The 22,244-nt window shown below is 34.6% G+C and overlaps 1 protein-coding gene across 1 annotated transcript in view; it reads right to left on the minus strand.

Annotated features, from left to right (window-relative positions):
- The window catches only part of KCNT2 (potassium sodium-activated channel subfamily T member 2), a 550,024-nt gene that overhangs the window by 305,365 nt on the left and 222,415 nt on the right, over positions 1–22,244 (minus strand). Inside the window, exons 6-8 of the mRNA XM_069074469.1 lie at positions 12,022–12,096; positions 10,615–10,698; positions 7,773–7,867 (exon numbers count right to left, since the gene is read on the minus strand). Coding sequence (XP_068930570.1) covers positions 7,773–7,867; positions 10,615–10,698; positions 12,022–12,096 — 254 coding nt within the window. The remainder of the gene's footprint in view (positions 1–7,772; positions 7,868–10,614; positions 10,699–12,021; positions 12,097–22,244) is intronic.

A 22,244-nucleotide genomic window follows, 5' to 3' on the forward strand; every position in this document is an offset into this window, starting at 1 on the left:
GTTTGTTTGATGTGATCCCAGTTTCCAAAGACATTAGCAATGTGGTAGACCCAAACAAGCTGGAAATACTTTGATTATGGACGATAGACAATTCTCAAATCTCAAGTCACTTGTCTACCTCAGTTTTCTCACCTGTAAAATGGGAATAATTATAGTAGTACCTATCCCCAAGTGTTTCTGTGAAGATAAAATTAGACACTATTTTAAAGTAATTTGTGAATCCTCAAGAACTATACAAATGCTATTGTTAATATTACTCATTATTATGGGTACTACCTTAGTTAAATTGAGAGCATCTCATCATCAGATTGGTTACAAAATTAAAAATGTTTTCATCAATAGTAATTCTTGAAGATTAACTAGTCAATCTTGTTGTTGCTGAGTCATTTTAGTTGCATTCAACTGTCACAACCCCATGTGGGATTTTCTTTGCAGATAGTGGTTTGCCATTTCCTTCTCCAGCTCATTTTACTATCATAAAGCAATTGTGACCTGAGTCTGTAGGAATATCCACCTTCATAAAATCACAGATTCATGAAGAATTGAAGTAGACCCACCCATAATATAAGAAACATCTTAAGACATACTCCTATGGGTTTCTAGTTTAGATCCAAAAGTCAAGAAATGAAGATAGCTTGTGAACAGCACCTTTATAAGCTTAGATTAAGGAGTTCTGACTGAAATAGTTCTGTTCTCATTCACAAGGTATAGTTTATATATGGTTCTTTTTGGGCAATTGGGGTTAAGTGACTTGCCCAAGGTCATACAGCTAGTTTTTGTTATTAAGTGTCTGAGGCCGGATTTGAACTCAAGTCCTCCTGACTCCAGGGCTGTTGCTCTATTCACTGTGCCACCTAGCCACAGTGCATGGTTCTCCTTAAAGGAATATAACTAGGCTACATGAAATTGATTAATTCAATAGGCCCATGAATGGACCATCAGAGTGTCTAGTTTAGGCTTGCATAACATACATACAGCCAGCCCACCAAAGGATTTTGGATGGCTGTCATGTGTTGCAGCAGGTCACATAACAACCACTCGAAATCCTTCTGCAGGCCCTTTGTTGTGCAAGCCTGGTCTAGTTCCAATAATCCCATGAAAATGTCATGATTTAACTAAGTTTTTACCACACCTAATGTCTTACTAAGAAAATGCCAGGATAACAAATGCATCTAAAGGAATGTAGAAGCAATCCTTAGTGTGAGAAAGACACACCAAAGATAAATCTGAGAATTAATGGCAATTCGATCCTGGAAGTTTGATCAAGCAAAACCATGAAGATAAGCAGAAATAACTTTAGATCAGCTCCATATAGTTATTTTCCAGTTAAACCAGCCCTCTCAACATTAATTTTGCCTGGACCACTGACTAAGGCCAAAACATATTTGTTTTTCCTGAATTATCCAGCTAATTCATTGCCCATATTTCTACACTAATAAAGGTTATATAAATCTAGCCTTAGTCAGCAGTTTAGAGTATCCATTTCAAACTTCTTTGTGACTGTCATTCTTGGCTGGTATAATATTAAATTATAAGAAAATGAACTGTATGTGAATCAAACATCAAAGACTTGATGATAAATGCCATTATGGTATATTAATCTACCTGCTTCAATCAATAGTATTTATCTTTTCACTGTATCTATTCTCAAGGGGCTACTTCCCTAACAGCTGAAGCTGTAGCAAGTTCTTTGCATACTAATGACAGTCCTTCAATGATCCACTTTAAATGCTCACTAATAAGTGAACACCTACCAAGAAAGTCTCAAATAAACTTGGACAGGGAGCATTAATTACTTCTAAATAATCTAAACTTTTAGAAAATAGATCAGTGAATTTAGTTTCTGCCCCAGCAGGACATTGGTGTATTTATTCAGGAATTAAATTTGGCCTAAAATGCAAAATGTACATCTCTTAAAATGGCTTCTGATATAAATCACATATTCTTAAACAACAAATATATGAAGAATGCTGAATTAATTAAAATAGACCTGAAAATATAGAAAACAACAGCAAAAATAAGATCATTGAATATTTGAAGTTGCTGCTTTTTTATTTGATATAGCAGCTATAAGAATCTGTTGCCAGAAAGCTCAGTTGGTTAGAATATATGGTTAAATCTTTTCAATTTTATTCTCTTCTATTCAGTGAACATTTATAATAAGCCAAAGTCATGTGTTTGATCCCCATTTGCACCAGTGTACTTGGCATTGTTTCACAGCCAGACACTGAATCTAAAATCTAAGCCAGCTGTCTCCTAAATGTGGATAATTGGTTCAAAAGGGGACCTAGCTAAAGTAAAGATGGATTAGCAAAATTCCATTACTATAATAAGAAAAATAATTTAGAGCATCCTTCCTAAACAATAGGCAAGTAGAATATGTGTATGTGAGTGTGTATATACTGCATATAACATTATACCAATAGCAGGTCAATATCAAATATAGATACATCATATACATATTTCTGTATATATTCTATGTAGTATATTACCCTACGAACAGTAGTCCATTATCATATAAATATATGATATATAAATGATATATTTATCAAGGGATATCAAGGGAAGTGACAATAAATGAGAAAAGCATATATACTGTCAGAATTTGTTGATGTTTTGATAGGTTTTTCTGAATGTTTTAAAAATATTTTGTTATATTATGTATAGAGAAGAATATATTCAGAGATTGAGGGAAAATAAAATTGATTTTTAAAAATTACATTTAAAAAAGTGAATCTACCACCCTCTAAGGTACCTATTCATTCATTACATTTCTGAATCACTTTTATTATTAGGAAATTATTATTGTTTTCCTTACCTGTAGGACAACGATACTTTCTTGCAATTTATTATGACTCTAGATCCAAAGTAAATGCGATAGCTAATTTTCTCCATGAATGTAAAAGCTACTCAAATAACTACAGCTTTGCAAGGAGACTTGAAATTAATTTTATTCTGTTTGACCTAAAGGGCAAAACTAAAAGCAATGCCTGGCTGACACAAAGCTGGAGGACATGGCAAAAACACCAAACAGCAGTAAGTCTTTAGAAACTCTTTGATAAGTAGGAATACTGGGCCAAATCAGAGGAGATGATTGTCAGTGGGGGTGAATGTAGGTTCCAAAAAATCACCTTTGTAAGAAGATGAGGGAAACAAAGCAAGACAGCCCTTTGTTGAAAGACAGTCTTGGAATAACTGGACTGAAAACTCAATATGGGTCAGTGTGATATTCAATTCAACAAGGACTTATTAGATGCTACCTACATACAAGTTATTAGGATTCAAAGCCATATATGAAAGAGAATCTGCCTTTAAGAACACATTTACTGATACTGCAGCAAATAAAGCTAATGTTATCCTAGGCTGCCTTAAGAAAAGTGTCACATCCAGGAATTAAGAAGTATATGACAGCCCAACTGAACTTTTCCCTGGTCAGCCCACATAATGGAGTATCATTTTCATTTCTGAGCCCCACATTTTTAGGAAGGGTATTGATAATATGGAGGGCATGCAGAGGAAGGTAACTAAGATGGTGAAGCACTTCAGTTTGAAAGAATTGGATATGTTTAGATTGGAGAAGATTTAAAGGGGAACTTGTGTTATTGCTTCAGAATTCCAGACATTGAACTTTTTTTTTTCTTTTTTAAGGCTGAACTTTGTTTTACCTTGTCAAATTTTTAAACATTTTAAATCAGTGAATATAATGTAAAATCCAAATTCTATGAAATTTCTATCTACTCTGTAATCATAATTACATGTGAGGAATGACAATAGTATGGAAAAAGAATTATAACATGCTCCATCATCATAGAAGGGATATCTTTTTACTATATTTATTTACTAAGGGCCGTTTGCTTGGCAGCTGAATCAGAAAAACTTGGGTTCAGGAACAAGAGAGTATTTTGCATACTAATAACCATCCTTCAGAAACATCCACAATCAGTAGCTAAGGGCAAATACTTAAAAATAAAGAACACAATGTTATGCTTAACAATGTTATGCTAATTTTTCAGCTGGTGGAATGAGACCCAGAAATATCAATTTTACTGATTTCTAAATGTAGTATCATCACAGAATCTCAGAGTTGGAAGGGGTTTCAAGGGCCATCTAGTTCAACAAATTTTTTAATAGGAATTCCTTTTAAAAAATTCCACATATGTGGTCATCCAGCTTTTATATGTAGATCTCTAATGAAGGGGAAACTACTTCCTCTCGAGGTAGAGCATTTCCCCTTGGGATAATCTAATCATTGAGGAATTTTTGCTCATTTCAAGTATAATTCTAACTCTCTGTAACTCCAGCTGTTGATCCTGGTTTGGCCACCTGGGAATAACAGAGCAAACCAATTATCTCCTGCACTTTTAAATACTTGAAAACACCTATTAAACCTAGATCCTTATGTCTCCTAAGCTTTCCTTCCTTCACATAAAACTGCTGGGCTTGGTATGAATTAGATGCCCACTGAGAACCTTTTCAGCTCAAAAATCTCTGAGGACTCCTGAAACAACACCACATATATTGATTGAATTCGAATAAAATTGAATATATATTCATTAGGTGCCTACTCTGTGCATAGCAATGTTCTTGTTGTAAAATTCTTCACTTTTAACTCATAGTATCAGTGGCCTTTTACAATTAGTAACATATAGTTATACTTTCTTTTAACAAAAAAATTACTTTCATAATTTAATAGCTATGTATTTCCTATTTTATATTTAAACAACAGTAAGAATTTATTAAGTGCTTCTACATAGAAGCATGTTGTCCCTCCCCCCATTACACTGAGATCCTTGAGAGCAGGCATCTTTTTTTTTGCCTTTTTTATATCTCCAGTACTAAGCATAATCCTGACACACAGCAAATGCTTCATAAATGTGTACTGACTGACTGAGGAAACAAAAAAGACAAAATGGAAAAACAAAGACAAAACAGGAAGATAAAATTCCTGTTTTCAAGGATTTCATAATCTAATGGGGGTAGGGAGGATACTACATGTAAACACCTATGTACATAAAATATATGCAGGATAAACTGAAGGTAATAGGAGGGGTGACAGGGTAAATCAAGAGACTGAGGAAGGTATCTTGCAAAAGGTGCATCTTGAGCTGAGTCCTGAAAGAAACTGGGGAAGCCAAGAGGAAGAGACAAGAAGGGAGAACAATCCAAGCAAAGGAAACAGTGGGGATTGAAAATAAGTAGGAGATAAGTGACATTCCTGAGGCAGCCAGTGACACTGGATTAGACTGTAGACTAAATGGAAGAAGGTAAGGTGTAAGAAGACTAGAAAGGTAGGAAGAGGTCAGATTATTAAAGGCCTTTAAAAGTCAAACAGAGATTATTGTATTTGATTCTGCAGGTAATAGGGAGCACTTGTATGGGGGGGAGGGGGAAGAAGGTGGTAACATGGCCATATCTGCAGTTTAGGAAAATAATTTTTACATTTTACTAGAACATGGGCTGGAGAAGATTTTTGAGGCAAGTTGGTCAACAAATGAACTTACTATAACAATCCAAGAGTAAAGTAATGATGGCCTGAACCAGACTGGTGGCTGGGTCAGTAGAGAAAAAGGAAGATAAAAGGTAGATGTTGTGACGGTAATAATGACAGGACTTGGTCACAGATTAGATATGTAGGAGTGAGTGAGTGTGAGGAGTTGAGAATGACACCAAGACTAGCATCCTGGACAATTAGGATAGTGGTACAGTCAACAGTGAAAGAGAATTTGGGAAGAGGGGAGAATTTCTGGGAAAAGATAACGAGATTTATTTTGAACATGATCATTGAAGATGACCATGGGACATCTAGTTTGAGGTATCCGACTGGCAGATAGAGACATGAGATTGGGTCAGTTATTCCAATGGAGGAAGAAGACTAAAGATACAAAATTCCAATGTGCCAAGTTTTCTGGGGAAATATTTTAGTATTTTCTCAGTCCTCAAATGTGCTTATATCTTTTAAAAATTGTCTATGTATTCATAAATTAACATTAAATTGTAAAGAGACTTATTAAGAGTCCTGTTGGTACAAACAATCTATCCTACATATTACAATTGTATTACTGAGTGTTTTTACTTTTTTTAATCTTTTTTTTTCTTTTCTAGTAAAATCAAAACCAAGTCAGTACACAGGGATAACATAATGAGTTTGCCTGTATCTGGGACTGCTTAAAAAGGACACAATTTTCAGTGGTCTTCTTAATTTCTGGGGGTGTTTTTGTTTGCCTGTTTATTATTTCCATAGTCAGAATAAGAGAAACCTACAAATACAATGTGCCATTTCATATAGAAATATCAGCCTATGACTTCTTGAGTCATAGTTCAATTTGTATTCTAGAATAAAACTAAATTCCAGACTATTCTTGACACTTATTCATGAGCGTTTCTGTTTTGCTTTGTTTTTTTTTCCCCATGCCTAGGACTTCATGGAAACAAAATCATGGATAAAATGGCATCAGTGACAACAATATGAAATGAGAGTTTTCTTTTTGGAGATCCTTATGCTTTAAAAGACTAAGAAAGAAGGTGTAGGATCCTTTTATTGCTGTCGGAAGAAAATCCACAGGCTGTGACAAAAATAGCTCATAATGTTTATATCACTTCAATAAGCTATTTGATGAACAAAACTTTTGAATATATTGCATTTTTCATGAACATTTTTATCCAGTTTAAAAAGAAACACAACATTCAAAGCCAATGAATGGAACAAGCATTTTCAGGACTCAGATTTAGTGTTTGGTTTATGCTAATTTCTAAATATATCCTTCCTATCTCAAATATCTCGAGTTAGGTTCACACAGCACACAGAGAAGGAGATTGGACAATAATCAAAGTAATTACCCAGCTAATTTGACACGTTAATAGTCACAAGAAAAATAACAGGCCAAAACATTATTTTAACAGTTTATATTGATCAACTAAATTTAATAATTTCTAGATTCCATTTTATTTTGTGGAGATCAAATGAGATATTTGTAAAGTGCTTAGCACAGTGCCGTACACATAGAAGATGCTAAATAAAAGCTTGTTTCCTTCTTCCCTCCTTTCCCCACATCTAAAAAGCACAAGCAGTAAATATGGCAATCTCCATGCTCACACTGGTCTACAGTGTTGCAAATAGCCATTTTTATTTTTAAAAAATCAAAATTATTGATAGATTTACCACATTCTCTCTTCCCTAAATAAATTGATAGCTTATTTTTTTGGGGGGGGGATATGTGGTTATATGCATATTTAATTTCATTGATGTAGAGAATGATCGGTGTATAAATACTATAGATAAGCAACCTGTAGATAATTTATAGTCTTAGAAAGTTGCCTGGGTCACTGAGAAGTTAAGTGACTTATCCACGGTCACAAAGCAAGAATATAGGAAAGGTAAGACTTGAACCCATATCTTTCAGACTTCAAACCAAGTCTCTTTTTTATCCAGCCCTCTCTATTAAAGTAGACTATCCTCTTCCTGAGGACAGAGATAAATGATTCACGTATGTCTGGTAAAATGTCTGAGATAAAGTTAATATGAGACATGTTCACTTGTCCTCTTTAAAAGGTAAAAACAAACAGACCTGCAACTTATTTTTATTTCTATATAGATCCTTTCACAAGGTTCGTTTCTCAGAAGAAATGCCAATTACTAATGCTCTTTTAAACCAACTATTAATTAAAAATTGATTTTTAAAACTGCCATGTTTTCCAGAAAAAAATCAACATGTCTATAATAAATGACTCATCACCAAGTTGAGAACACAAACAAAAACTACTTTGCATCTTACCAGGTGAAGATAAGACAAAGTAATGTGGATATTAAAATCAAAACTTGATTAAACATTGCTGATTGTGTCCGCTGAATGGCTCTATGAAGGTCATTCTAAAGTAAAAGTAAAAACAAGAAGTTACTTTTGGCACATGTAAAAATTACAACAGTTCATATAGCACCTTCCTTCTAAAACACACATTCAAGATAATATTTGTGTAGAAATCTCATTGTACCTCTATCTCTCTTTTGCCTCTCTATTATTATAATAATTGTTTGGCTTAGACCTGGGAGTTTCACTATAGGGAACTACCTCTCTACCAATGCAGATCAGCAATTGTTCTACAGATAAGAATCTTACACAGTCCCCTGGAGAATTGAGAGGCCAAGTGATTTGCTCAGTGTCACACATTCAGTAAGCATCAGAAGCCTCACTTGAATACAGGTTTTCCAAATTCAGTGGCCAACTTTCTACAAACTATACAATGTGGCTTCTCACATTTCATATATATCGATACTGTGACTGTCATAACAAGGAAAGGATGCAGTAGCTGACACAGGTCATACCAGTTGGAAAATGAAAGATTCATTGATTCCATCATCAAAAAATTTTTTGAAAGTTCATAAATCTGGTCTTCCTAAGCCTCTCAACATTTCTTTGCTAATCCTTTAGGAAACATGGCTTCTTGTTGGACAAATGTTAATGGTTGGACACTATGTCGGACAAATAGTGTCTTCTTAAAAAAAAATAGAAAGAGTATCCAAAGGAAGGGAGAGATAAGAGCATAAATATATACAATCAACTTTAATTTTGAATTATAATATTTTGACAAATAAAAATTCATTGATTTTTAAAATCTTATTTTAGATATCGATTTAACCTCCAACACACCCCCTTTTTAAAGAAAACTCTTCAAATGTAGCTAAGTTGACAACTTATCTCTTAGCCTTACTCTTCTGGGAGAGAGGCTAGTGAGCAGAAAAGGGCACAAATGATCATCATGAACAGGGAGAAGTTAAGGCAAAAATATTCCCACAATAGATTATTCAGGCATAAATGAGCATTGCCTGCATTATACAACTATATCTCCATTTTAACTTGAATTAATAGGTTATTTTTCTCATTTATGTAACTTTTCCAAGTAACTGTAATATGAGTTGTCAGAAGGTTATTTTGTTTCAAATGAAATTTATGTAATCTGTATTTAGTGAAACAAATATTTCCCTTTTGACAATTAAAAAGACAGCCAAATGGCCCTGCAAAAATATTCCACAGTCAGTCACTCCCCTATTACATTACTTAATCATTGGCTAAGGGCTTATATGAGACTCAAGTGATTGCAGGATAGGATGTTTTTTAAACATTTGCTCGCTTATGAAAACGCAAATGTTCTCCAAAATGTTTTGACAGCCAAAACTTGTGTCAGAACACACTTGTTAGGATATGTCTGAAACATATTTGTCTTCTCCCACAAGACGTTATTTTCTAATGTAACTTTGGCCTTGGTGTTCTTGTTTCTTCCTCATATAAAAATTCATAGTAGGTATTATCCATTAGTGACCTATATGCTACTAGGAAATTTCATGTGCTCTTTTCAGTTGCCAAATATTAGCTGCTTAAAATTTTAAAAATAAAAAACAAAAATTCATTTAGTTAAATACTTTTGATATGTTTCTTAGATATCATCCTACTCCCTCTATTTGAAGCCAATCTCAGGCAAAAAGTGTCCAGAAAAAGTATCCATCACCAACCTCCCAATTCATCATTTCTTGCTCTGTTTCACACTCCCCTTTTTCCCTCTGAGTATTTCTTCTAGGATTCTGAGTTTCCAAAACTTCAGTAGACTTATCTATTTGGGGTCACACATTATGCTTCCTAAAAAGAGTGGGCAGCAAATCAGAGCCTATGAAACAAGGACTTTTTCATGAAATATTTGGTCACCTATAAAATAGAGGTATCAAACACCTCCTACAAACACCTTTCTAGCTATTTATTTTCTAGGTCTTGAATACAAAAACCAAGTGGAACTGAGTTTGAATCCAGGTTCTACAATTTAATCCCTGTATGACCATGGGCGAGTCACTGAACTGCTCCCAGACTCAATTTCCTCATCTGTGAAATGGGTATATTATTACTCTCCCTTTGTAATTTTTGTGAGGAAATTACAATATAACCCTGAAAGCCCTATATAAATGTAATGATCTGCATCATCATTTCCCTGACATCATTAAAGTACTAATATCTAGGAATGTTTTTGGGTGTATACATAACTTCAGATAAGCGACAAGAACAATGTCATTAGTTTAGTAGCCTCTCAGATCATCTGAACTTTTTATACTTTACCAAGTCCAAATCCTATTCTGGTTGCAGACAATAGGAGTGGGGTTAGGATGAAGGGAACAGTAAGCATCAGAAACTGGTAAACATTTTGGTCTGAAATTATAGGAATATTTGGAGTCTAGCTGTAGATGGTCAGGATGGGGGAAAACGTGGCAGTCACTGGACAAGGACATTTTCATCTCAAGCACTCTTGCCTTTCTAATTATCTTTTTAAAAAACTTATTTCAAAATACTTATTTTCTTTTAAGTGCATAAAGTAATTTGTACACGACAGAAGATGTTAAAAAACCAATTAAGTTCACTACAATATGAAAGTTGGAAATGATTTTAAAACTGAATGAATCTGACGCCAATAAATTGTTTTAGGAGGTATGGAAAAGCCAAAAAAAGAACAGCTAATAAAACCCCATAAAACAAGGTGCTAAAATCATAATCTACTTGTGCTTAATCAGAATAATAATAGCAAATTTGAAATAATGTGTGTTTTTAAATCACAATTTCAGTTTAACTTTATACTTACAATCATATTTTCCAAAGCATGTTTGGCAAGCCAACAATTTAGAAAGACAGGGATGAATAGGTTTCTTAAGGAAGGCCAGAATATCTGGAAAATAAATTAAAACTAAAACCTTTTTTGTCAAGCAAAAAGACATCAATTAGATTGAAAAGGTGTTTCAATGCAAATAAAGTCAACATGAAAAAGTAACACTAATGGAAGATCTGTACGAATTTGAAAGCAATACCCAAAATCCTCTCCTCTTATGGGAAAGGTGAAGGGTATAAAGCTAACAGTAGTAATGAGCGACAGATAAAAAGCAGGTGCAATCAATTTTTGAAGACATTAAAATCTCTTAGGGAAATATAAAGTAGAAGAAGAGAATAGAAATGCACCCAATAAATAATGAAGCCTAACGAAACAAATTGCTCTGTCAACCATTTTCTGTAGAAAGCTAGCTAAACATTGGATCTTGTTTTTACAATAGGCAGAATGAGGAAATGGGACAGGACAAAGGCACTATTGCTTCTGTATCTGGCCTTCAAACATTTTCAAGGCCTTGAATTATCCAATGCTCAATCAGTTTTAAATCTAGATCAGTCATTTCATTTAATAAAACTCCAGCTGTTTTGCTTACATTAGTTATTCAAAATGAAAAACTATCAGATCTGAACAACAGCTGGAGAGGTTGCTCAAGAGTTTTATAGCCATAAATAGTCATGTAGCTTAGTCCAATTTAGGTCATGATTGAAAGAAGAAGAGAAAATATATCACCTCATGTTAAACTGCTACAAACCCTGAATTCACAATAAGTCATTTTATAAAGAGGCAACAGCTCATTTAAGCTGAAATTCCCTTTTGCACATGGGAAAGTACTGGCTGTATATTCATGGATAAACCTAGATGAAGAGAAGAATTTCTGGCAATTTCCTGGCAGTCTCTGTACTGGAGAGAGAATTAGGTTCAGTAAATTATGATGAACAACTAAAAACTGCATAAATCAATGTGATTTTTAATGCATAAATTATGTAAGGAAAAATCATATTATTCTATCTGTATAATTATTTTTCTGTCATTGCTACACAATATTCTTAAAATAAATACAATCTCTGTTCTGCTACTGACCCTAGTACTAGATAGTTAAGGAGCAGTTTTTGTGAATATACAGCTTTAAAGGGGGACAAACATGGGTCAATGAAACCAAGGGTTCTCTATCTGGAGAGCTTTATTCTACAACTATAGACAGCATCATTAGTTTTCATTTAATCACAGAATCCATCCAGTTGATGTTAATTCACTATATTTTTCATTATTGACACAAGCAAGCTATCCAGTCATCCGAAATATTAAATATTTATTACCAACTTTTATCCTTAAAGCCTCAGTTTAATTCAAATGACATGCAGTTTTTCTTTCTTCTAGTGCACTTACTGAGATGATGAAGGGGACAGCATTAATGATTTCCAGGATGAAGGGTATGCGCAAAATCTGCTCCCAGATATTTCCCTTTTAAGAAAAAAAGAATAGAAATAGAAGAAATGTATACTGGATCACATCAAGAAAAGAAAGATAACTTAGTACAGGCCTTTCTCTGGCTACAATATTGTATGTTAATGTGATGCAGAATTTTTTTAGAACTTAAAAGTCTACTAGAAAGATTTGGAGACCTCTGTTATAAATAACTTTATTCCCATAATTTTCTGCAAAATTAGGAAATAAATTTATATCCATGGAATGACATGAATACTATTTTTATAGTATTTTCATCTGACAACATTTATGGGCACAAAATTATAGATTCAAAATTTGTCCTACTGGTGGCAATTCCCAAATGTTGTTTAGTGAAAAACTACATTAGAAGAAAACACAACATAGTCTCTTTTCTTCATATCACATGCATGAAAACATTCGAAGACAGCTATCATTTCTCTACTAAATGTCTCTTCTAAACTGTTCCTTATATTATTGATATAGTCCATTTCCCTTCAGTGTGTTGGCATTTCTTCTCTAGATGCCTGATTTTATGATTCTCAGGCTTGAACACAATACTCTGGATATGATCAAATGACATGACATAATATTTGAAAACTGATTTGCAAACCTTAAGGTGCTATATAAACATCAACTATTATTTTTGTTTGGATTTTTATATTTTAGTTGGAACCTATATTTTCTTCATTATTACAGAACTTCAGGAATGGAAACTCTTTCCATTGTGGTAGTCCAACAACTCATCTATGATTTACAGTCATCACAGAGTAACTAGGACACTGAGATGAAGTGATTTACTCATAGGCACAATGCTAGTATGTGTCATAGTACTGACATACCTCTTGGCGGCAGTTCTTTGTGATTCTAAGTCTAGAATTCAATTTACTATATGCCTCTGTCTTTCAGTTACTATTATTATACCTAGTATTTATTATTATTATTTACTAGGCCTATAAGTAGGCACTTAACTTATTTGGTAATGTTATTTATTGATCTGGGCATTACATTTTAGTCGATTCAAATAAACTCATGCCTTTAACTTGAACTACTGAATTCTTGAAACTAAAAGCAGAATTTCACATTTAACCATGAGAACCACAGGAATATCAATCACCACTTGAAATTATTAAGATAAAACAAACAGCTAACAGTATGAAAATATTAAATCACCACTGACAAATTGCTTTTAGAATTGCTTGGTGAGCAAAAATTTGCTAGAGATTTAGTAAAGTTTTATTACATGTTTTTTTTTAATTCTGGAATTATTTAAAAGAGTGCTTAGCATGGTGTCCTGTGCTTATAGCAGGGCAAGGCACATAGTAGACATTTAATCTTGATTGCCATGGTATAGTGGAAAAGGTATTGGTTCTGGAATCAGAGAAACTAGCTTCAGATCTCACCTCTGACACTATACATGTGACCCCAGTCAAGTCACTGTAATTAAATTTCCTCATCTATAAAAAGAGACAGTTGGACTAGAAGGCCCTAAGAGTTTTAGACATCTGGACTGTGGTTCTATGTCTAACACATGCCTAACAATTTCAGGAAGTTCTACTTACTTGATAGGACTCCTCTAAACAAGAATAAACTGAAGAGCTGAAAACTATGGTTTAGTGATGTGTATTTTGCAAGGAAAATGCATAGATAGACTTTTCCAATTTTGTACATCTAATTCTGCTCTTGGGACATAAGTCTAGCTTATATTAACTTCCGATGCATTCTCATCATTATTGTACATGAATCACAAAAGAGTAGCTCAGAAGATTCAATAAAGTAAATGGGGCAATTACATCATTCTCCACTTGGAAACGTACAGGATTTAGTTTCAGAATAAATAATCTTGTGCTGAGAAGATGACAAAAGGTCAAAGAACACCACCATGGAAAGAAGAATGATTGATTGCACTGATTCTAAGAAGCAGGAATATCATGCTTGAAATTTACTGAACTTCATCTGGTATCTTTTTCCTACTTGCACAAAAAATGAATATATCTATAAGACCTGACAAGATGGCAGAATGAGAAGATCACCTGTCTCCACATAGAAACAAACAAAAAGAGGGGGAAGGTCAAATAAATTAATGATTACAGTAAGAAGAGAGATGCTCAAAATTGCCTAATTTGATGATAATATTTTATTTTTCCATCACTTCCTCTGCCATACCCCTCCTAACCACCTATTCTTCATTCTCACCAAGGCTTTCAGACTTTCAGTCCCTTCCTGCCTCTGTACTTCTCCAGGCCCTTGTCCCTGTTTTGGCTACACTGTCCTTTCTTCCTAAAATCAAACCCCTGGGTGAACCATTTCAACTCTCCACTGCTTCCCTTGTCCTATCACTGAAAATGCCTTGCCAATTCCCAAATCTGAATTGTCCCCAACATCTAACTCCTTCCCTCCTACACATACATGCTGCTGAAAAGAACTACAGAAATCATGAAACTATACTGACTGGATTTACTACAATTTTGTACTCTAATCTATGCCACACCCACTTTGGGTATAGCCAAAAACTCTCTCTTGGCCCTTTTCTCTCTGTAAAGGGAATGGGAATTTGAAGATCTTCCCTGCCCCTTAATATGCCTAATGGGAATTTGAAGACCTTCCCTGCTTTGAAAGTAAACTCTTCCCCCTAATAGGCTGAATGTAATCACATGGAGCCTTTGGTGGGAGGAGTTTGCTGAAGGGTGGAGCAGAGCCACAAGAAGCTAGGAGTCAGAATTAGTGAGAGGGTGAGAGAGGAGCTCAGGCAAGGAGATAAAGAGGTTTGTGAGTAAATATTGATCTGATATTGATCTGTGGGAAGGCTAAACTCTCTGTTGTTTTGGTTTATTAGCTTCTTTGGTATAATGATGGAATCAGCTTACTGGTTTGGGGATTTGGTTTTCTGGTGTCTAAATAAATGCTTTAATTCTGTCCTCTCTATGAAGAGTTTGTTATATTTTGTAATCAAGTGCCATGCAGGAATATTTATAGACACAGTCAGTGCTGTAAATATTGTACTGGCACTATACTCTCTTAATTCTCTTTTACTTAGAAGTCACATCAGTTTCCATGGTTTCAATGATCAACTATACATGGATGATTGCTGAATACCTAGCCCACTCTAGTACTGAACTTAAGTTCTTCACCACTAGCTACCTTTTTACATTTAGAACTGCAGGAATATCATGCTTGAATAGGCATCCCAAAAGCAACATGTCAAAAAACAGAATGGATTATCTCACCTGCCAAGTCTTTCCATCTGTAGGACTTTCCCACTTCAGTCAAAGGAAGCACTAAGCTTCCAGTCACCCAGATATGAAACATTTGTGCCATTTTTGATTCCTCACTTTAACTCATATCACATATCTTGTCAGTTTCTGTAATAAGAATGTAAATTTTGAAGATCTTCCCTGCCCCTAGGCTAATGTGCACCTGAAGCCTGGGGTGGGAGGCTTGTTTTTCAGTAGATACTTCTTGATTGGCCAGTGAGTCAATAAGGTTGTTACATTCTCTGAGCCAGGAGAAGGCTATATAAGCCCTGATGTGTAGCTTTGTTTTGGGACTCACTTTGAGAAGTGTTCTGTGATTTGATCTGAATTCTGGGAAGCCGTTGTTGAGAGTCCCCCGGCTTTGAAAAACCCAGAATGTGGAAACCCAGATGTTGACTGGGTATGGATGTAATGGTTGGACAGTTTGGAAATCTGTCTACTTGATGTTTCTGTCTTGATAATTATGCCTGTATACTTTGAGGTTCAGGGTGCTGACCTTTTCTCCTGAACAAGGTAAATGATATATGTCTGACTGATTAAAGTAAGCTTGTTAACCCATTTTGAGTTGCTTTCCTTTAACAAAGCAGATCCAAGAACCTGTGGTAGCTGCAAACCCTGAGGAGGCTTGGGGTGCTTGCTGCTACAGTTTCCAAATCTTAAAAATTAATTCATTACAATATCTCTTGGACATGTTCCTTTATTTTCCACTCATAGCCACAATCTGAGTTCTGTTCCTCAGAAGTCATCTCACTTGGACTTTGCATTAGCCTTTCAACTAGACTTCCTGCCTCATCTCTCCCATTCTAATTCTTCTCCTACATAGCTGCCAAAGTAATTTTCCTGAAGTATAGATCTAACCATGTCAACCTAATACTCAGTTAACACCAGTATCTTCCTAACACTACTAGCATCAAATATGAACTACTCTGACATTTCTAATTACTCATAATTTGTCTCCTTCTTGACTTTCCAGTCTTCTTACATCCTACTTCTCTCTCTGTAATGTATGGTAGAGCTATAATTCTTAACCCACTGTTCTGCACACATAATGTTCTCCCCCCCCCACTTCTCTGAATTTATATTCTCTTCCTTTCCACACCTCCTAGAAGAAAAGGTCTTCTGTGACTATCTACTCTATAATACATCCACTATATATCCAAACAATTAACCACAAATAATACTCTTCTACAAAAATAAGGTCAATTTAAGCCTGCGGGTGGCAATATAATGTACCCTAAGGTTTCCTTGGTGTTCTTACCTTTGAAATTAGGGAGATGATGTTAGAGGAAAAGTTCTCAATTCTGTCACAATTGCTCCAAGTCTCCGTAAGTGAAAAATCCTTAACGTTATATTTTATATCTATCTCTAATTAACTCCTGAACCCTTTGTTGTTAAATAAAATTTAGCTCCCAGTAAAACTGGGGAAATGTGGGTTAAACAATAGGAAATGATATCTCTAATACAGTGTTTCAGGATAGACAAGTATCAGGAGAAGAAACTAAGGAAAGATTCAAACTTTTCTTGGGACCTCCCTCAACCTAGAATAGATCATCCTCTTCATCATTCCTGCAAAGCAAATCTTTTCCTCATGAGAATAAGAGCTCCTTGTCAGCAAGGACCAGGTTTGTTTTTGTTTTGTTTTGTTTTTGCCTTTTTATTTTGTATCCCCGGCACTTAGCACAGTGCCTGATATATATCTCCTCAATATCTCCCTTCTCTCCTATAGCTCAGTCTTCCCTTTTTTCCATGCTTGCTTTGTCCTCTAATATCTGAATCTGTCTTTTATACAAAATGAATAGAGAGAGTCGTTCTCTTACTCAATGGCATTAATTGATTCAGTTAAGTACACAGGCCCTGTTCACATGCAGGTCTGATTAAAAATTTTTTAAAATGCGTCATATGAGGTTCTAGGGGCCAAATGGAATGTTTTAGGCCCCAGTTCTTACACATATAAGTAACAAAAACAACATGATTTTATCAGTCGGTATTGGAACTACAACCGTGACATCACAGTTATAAGGAACTCCGAGATGAGGAAACTCTCTCTACCAAGAAATGTCAGTACCTTGTCTGCAACTTAAAATCTTAAAGAACTTCCTAAATAATTGAAAATTTAAGTGACTTGCCCAGAGTTACTGAGTCATTGAGTGCCAGAAAGGAGGACTTTAACCAGGGTCTTCTTCCCTTCGAAGCCAGGTCTTTTTGGAGAGTAGAGCAATAATATATATATACAATATACTTTTCTACTAATTCTATTTCTATTAATTTCAATTAATTATATCAATGGATGTAGGAAAAAACATTTCACAATATACAGTATTACTCATTTTCAAAACCCCAAAGAGCATAGGTAATATATTCTTCCTCTTTTTGATATTATCAAAAGCATATATTTAAAACCAAGAGTTGGCACTATTTGCAATTTGAAAACATTTAAAACTTCCTACACAAGCACAGAAATAAAGGATGCTGGCGGTCTCCACTATTTATATGATATTATACTAGAAATCTAGCTATAATGATAAGAGAAAGAAATTAAAGGAATAAACACTGGCAAACAAGAGACAAAATTATTCCTATTCACAGAAGGTAAGGTTATTATTTTGGAAAACCCCAGAAAATCACTGAAGAAAATACTCCAGATGGATCAAATTCAATAAAGTAGGAGGATACAATGTATATTCACACGAATCACCATAATTTCTGTGCATTGCTAATAAAAACAATGAAAGCAGCTGAAATGGAAAAAATTCAAAATTTCTATGAAACACATAAAATATCTTGAAGTTAATATGTCAATTGATGTTCAAAACATAGACAAATATAATTTTTTTAAAAAACAGTGATTTCTTAGCTAACAAATCTAATGACTTTTTCTCAAGTCTTAGCTTTCTTGATATCTCTTCTGCCTTTGACATTGTCAGTCATCCTCTTCTCCTTGATATTATTTTCTCTGTAGGTTTTCATGACCCTACTCTCTACTTGGTTATCACTACTTTGGTTCTCTTTCTACCTATCTCTCCACTTGAGTCTCCTCTGAGGGGATCCTTATCTATTTCAAACCTGCTTAAAAGGGTTTCTTTCAGCAATCTATTCAGGGCCCTCTTCTCATTGTCATTATTTTTTTCTTGGTGCTCTCATTAGCTCCAATGGATTCAATTCTCTCTATGCAAATTATTTTCAAGTCTAGTTATCCCATTGTAACCTCTTTCCTGTCACATTTCTCCAGTTGCCTATTGGATTTCACTCATGAGATGTCACATAGATATTTTAAATTCAACATGTCCAAAGCTGAACCCATTACCTTTCCTTCCCAAATCCTTTCTTCCTCACTTTCCTAAATTGTCAATGGTACTACCATCTTGCCAATCAAGGTATCATTCTTACTTGTCTCTCTTAGTATTATCCCCTTATCCAACCTATTGCCAAATCATGTCAATTTTGTCTTCACAACATCTCTCTTATAGGTCCCTTTCTCTCCTCTAACAATTCTACCACTCTGCTCTCATCACCTTACACCTTATTACAACAGCCTGCATCACACTTGATACAAGTCTTATGGCTGATTTCCTTACCTCAAGTATCCCCCCATTCCAATCCACCCTTCATTTAGTTGCCAAATTAATCTGTCTAAAGCACAAGTCTGACCTTATTAAACAAGCTCCAGTGATTCCCTGTTACCTCCAGGATCAAATATAAAGTCCCCTATTCAAAGCCCTTCATATCTGGTTCCCTCTAACCTGACATCTTTTTCATCTTACTTACCACCATGTATTTCACCATCAAGCAACACTGACTTCCTTGTTACGCCGTGCACAAGACAATCTATGTCTCAACTGAGTGTTTTCACTGGCCATCGCCAATACTTGGAATTTTGTCCCTCATTTCCACCTCTTGGTTTCCTTTGGTTCCTTCAAGTCCCATATAAAAGCTCTTCTTCTACAAGAAGTCCTTCCTTGTCCTTCTTAATTATACTGCCTTCTCTCTGAAGATTACCTCCAATTTATTTTGTACATGTCTTACTTGTAATATTTTCCTCGTTGCAATAAGAGCTTCTTCATCGCAAGGACGGGTTTTGGGGGTTTTTTTTTGGTTTTTGTTATTGTTTTGCCTTTTTTTATATCCCAAGCACTTAGCACAGTGCCTGACATACAGCAGGCACCTAAAAATGTTCATTAGTTAAGTTGTGAAATATCTGGAAACAAAATGAGTGCTCACGGACTGAAGAATGCCTGAATGAATTGAAGTATATCAATGTAATGATATGTATCGTTCCTCACAAAATTATGAGTATGAGAAGCAAGGAACAACTTTTATGAACAGCTGTAGAGTAAATAAAACAGTCAGAATAACAATTAATATTTACGATAACAATAATAATGTAAATGAAAAGAACAGGGATATGCAGTTGAATTCAAATTATACATTTTTGCAAAAAGATGACATTAACTATCTCGCTCCTATGTTTGGACAAGGTTGAGGAAGGCAACAGAAAGAAGAGATTATGCATGCCAAATGTTGCATACACTAATAGATCTGGTCCCTCAATAGGATGGTTTTCTTAATTGTTTTTTTCTTTATAATGGTTATTAGAGAAAGAATCATAGAATCATAGATAGAGAGCTGGAAGGATCCTGAGAGGCCATCTAATCCAGCCTCCTTTGTTTTACCAGTGAGGAAATGAAAACCCAGGGATTTGGGATCATGGATTTAAAGCTTCAAAACATAAACAAATCAAACCCCCTTTTTTTTAACCAGTTAGGAAATGAAGTACCATAGAGTTTAAGTAACCTAAATAGTAAGTGAAAGAGACAAAACTCCAAATGTATCATGCCTTCAGCCATGTTTGTTATATATTGAGAAAGGATTATAGTATTTTAAAAAGCATAAGTAAATCTAAAAACTGAAGAAAAAATAAGGCAGAAGCCTAAAGAAAATATTACATGCTTCATATCTTAATCTCTTTCAAAACATTTCAAATGCTATTTAACCAAAAAAAAAATACCATACCTCAAATTATTACTGATAAGATGTAAAGCATCATTGAATTCATAATGTTAAGCAATTACAAATTATAAACTGTTTTTCAAAGGATGGGTAGTATTATTTAAGAAATAAATCATATCACATATATTTCTATTTAAGTCAATTTAGAATTCACATAAATGTGAAACAATTCAGTTATTCTACAAAATACAACAAAAATTTAGCATCCTTTAATATTTAGTTAATAAAAAATACATATTTATATTTAGTTAATAAAAAAGATCAATGCAATGTATCTAAACTATTACTGATTTGTTACAAAGAGAAATAAAAGATCTCTATTAACATTTTTATCATTTAAAGAGGAAAGTTTTCATTTATTGTTTGAGAAGCAGAAATAGAAAAGAGATGAGGGATATCTGAATTATTTAAGCAAGAGTCTACTTTTAATTTCACTCTGGCTCTCGAAACTTGCTGAAAAGGAATGTATAATGTGAAAATTCCAGCAGTAAAAAGAAACTAAGATGAAGTTCTTGGGGAATGGAGTCTTGGGGAAAAATATAAGAAATTATATCTTAAATCCCTTTCTACGTAAGCAGAAAGTTTCAGGACAAAAAAAGGGGCACATGAAGGAATATCAATCCCACAATTGAAAATAGTGTATTTTATGTAGAAAATTATTCAATTAAAACCCTTTATTTCACTTACATAAAAATGAACTAATTTCCTAGGAATTCTTTTCTTTATAGAAATGTATATTGCATAATAAGAGGCAGCATGTTGTAGTTAAATAAATAAACCCTGTAATGGAAGTCAGGAGACCTGGGTTCTACTTATGACTCGCTGACACTGAGCTAATAATTGTCATATGCCAATTGAGGGAGCTGGAACAGAAAAAAAAATGTGTTCTAAAATCCCTTCCAGCTCTATTATAAAATTCTAGGAAATATAAAGATTTATTGTGCAATCTACTAAATCAGATCCCAACCTGGCTGTATACTTTATTCGTAGAAAGTTGCACCTTAGGTTCACAGGATGCATGGTCATGCAGCTAATGATTATCAGAGGCAGAATGTGAACCCAGATTTCACTAATTCAAGTCCAGCACTCCATTTACTAAGAAATACTGCCTGATTCTCTAATACTGCTAAGTACTGTCAACTAAATTAAAGACACTTTGCTAAAGGATTTAGAAACTCTTTACTGAAATACTTCTTACATATAGGAATAAAAAATTAACAAGGATAATCAGGTCTTTTTTCTAATAGGAATATCTAATTAAAGACACTTAAGGGGGATGGATTGTGGGTCATGTGAACAACAAGATGGAAGATGACATTTTCTCTGATCCCCACAATTTTTACATCTCTCCAAAACAGAAATTATGCACCAAAGATACAGCAACTTCAGCATGGAATCTCAGGATGCTTCTATTAAACTTTGAGAAAACAGTTAGCACTCATTCTTCCCAAATACTTTTTTTTTTTAATTGAGAAAGAAAACATGCATGGGGAGGCCAGGTAGCACAGCGAGTAAGAGCACCGGCTCCAGTGTTGGAATGACCTGAAGATCGAACCCCGGGCTTAGACACTTAGCACCCACCCAGAAACACCTGGTCCATGTAACCTTGAGCAAGTTACTTAACCCCGATTGCTTAGGGGCAGCCAGGTGGCTCAGCGAGTGGGAGCACCGGCTCCAGTGTCGGGATGACCTGGATCAAATCTGGGCTCAGATACTCAGCACCACACCCAGAAATAACTGGCCGTGTAACCTTGAGCAAGTTACTTAACCCCGATTGCTTAAAAAAAAAAACATGCTACAAAAACCTTCTTATGAGACAAATATAAATATAAACCTAGTAATGAAACCAGCAAAGATACAACACAGAAAGGAAACTATGTGCCAATAGTATTAAATAACATTGAC

The sequence above is a fragment of the Petaurus breviceps genome, unplaced genomic scaffold (genome assembly GCF_028583685.1).
Source record: "Petaurus breviceps papuanus isolate PSGF00001 unplaced genomic scaffold, PetGlider_PUasm1.0 90895, whole genome shotgun sequence".
Lineage (NCBI taxonomy): Eukaryota > Metazoa > Chordata > Mammalia > Diprotodontia > Petauridae > Petaurus > Petaurus breviceps.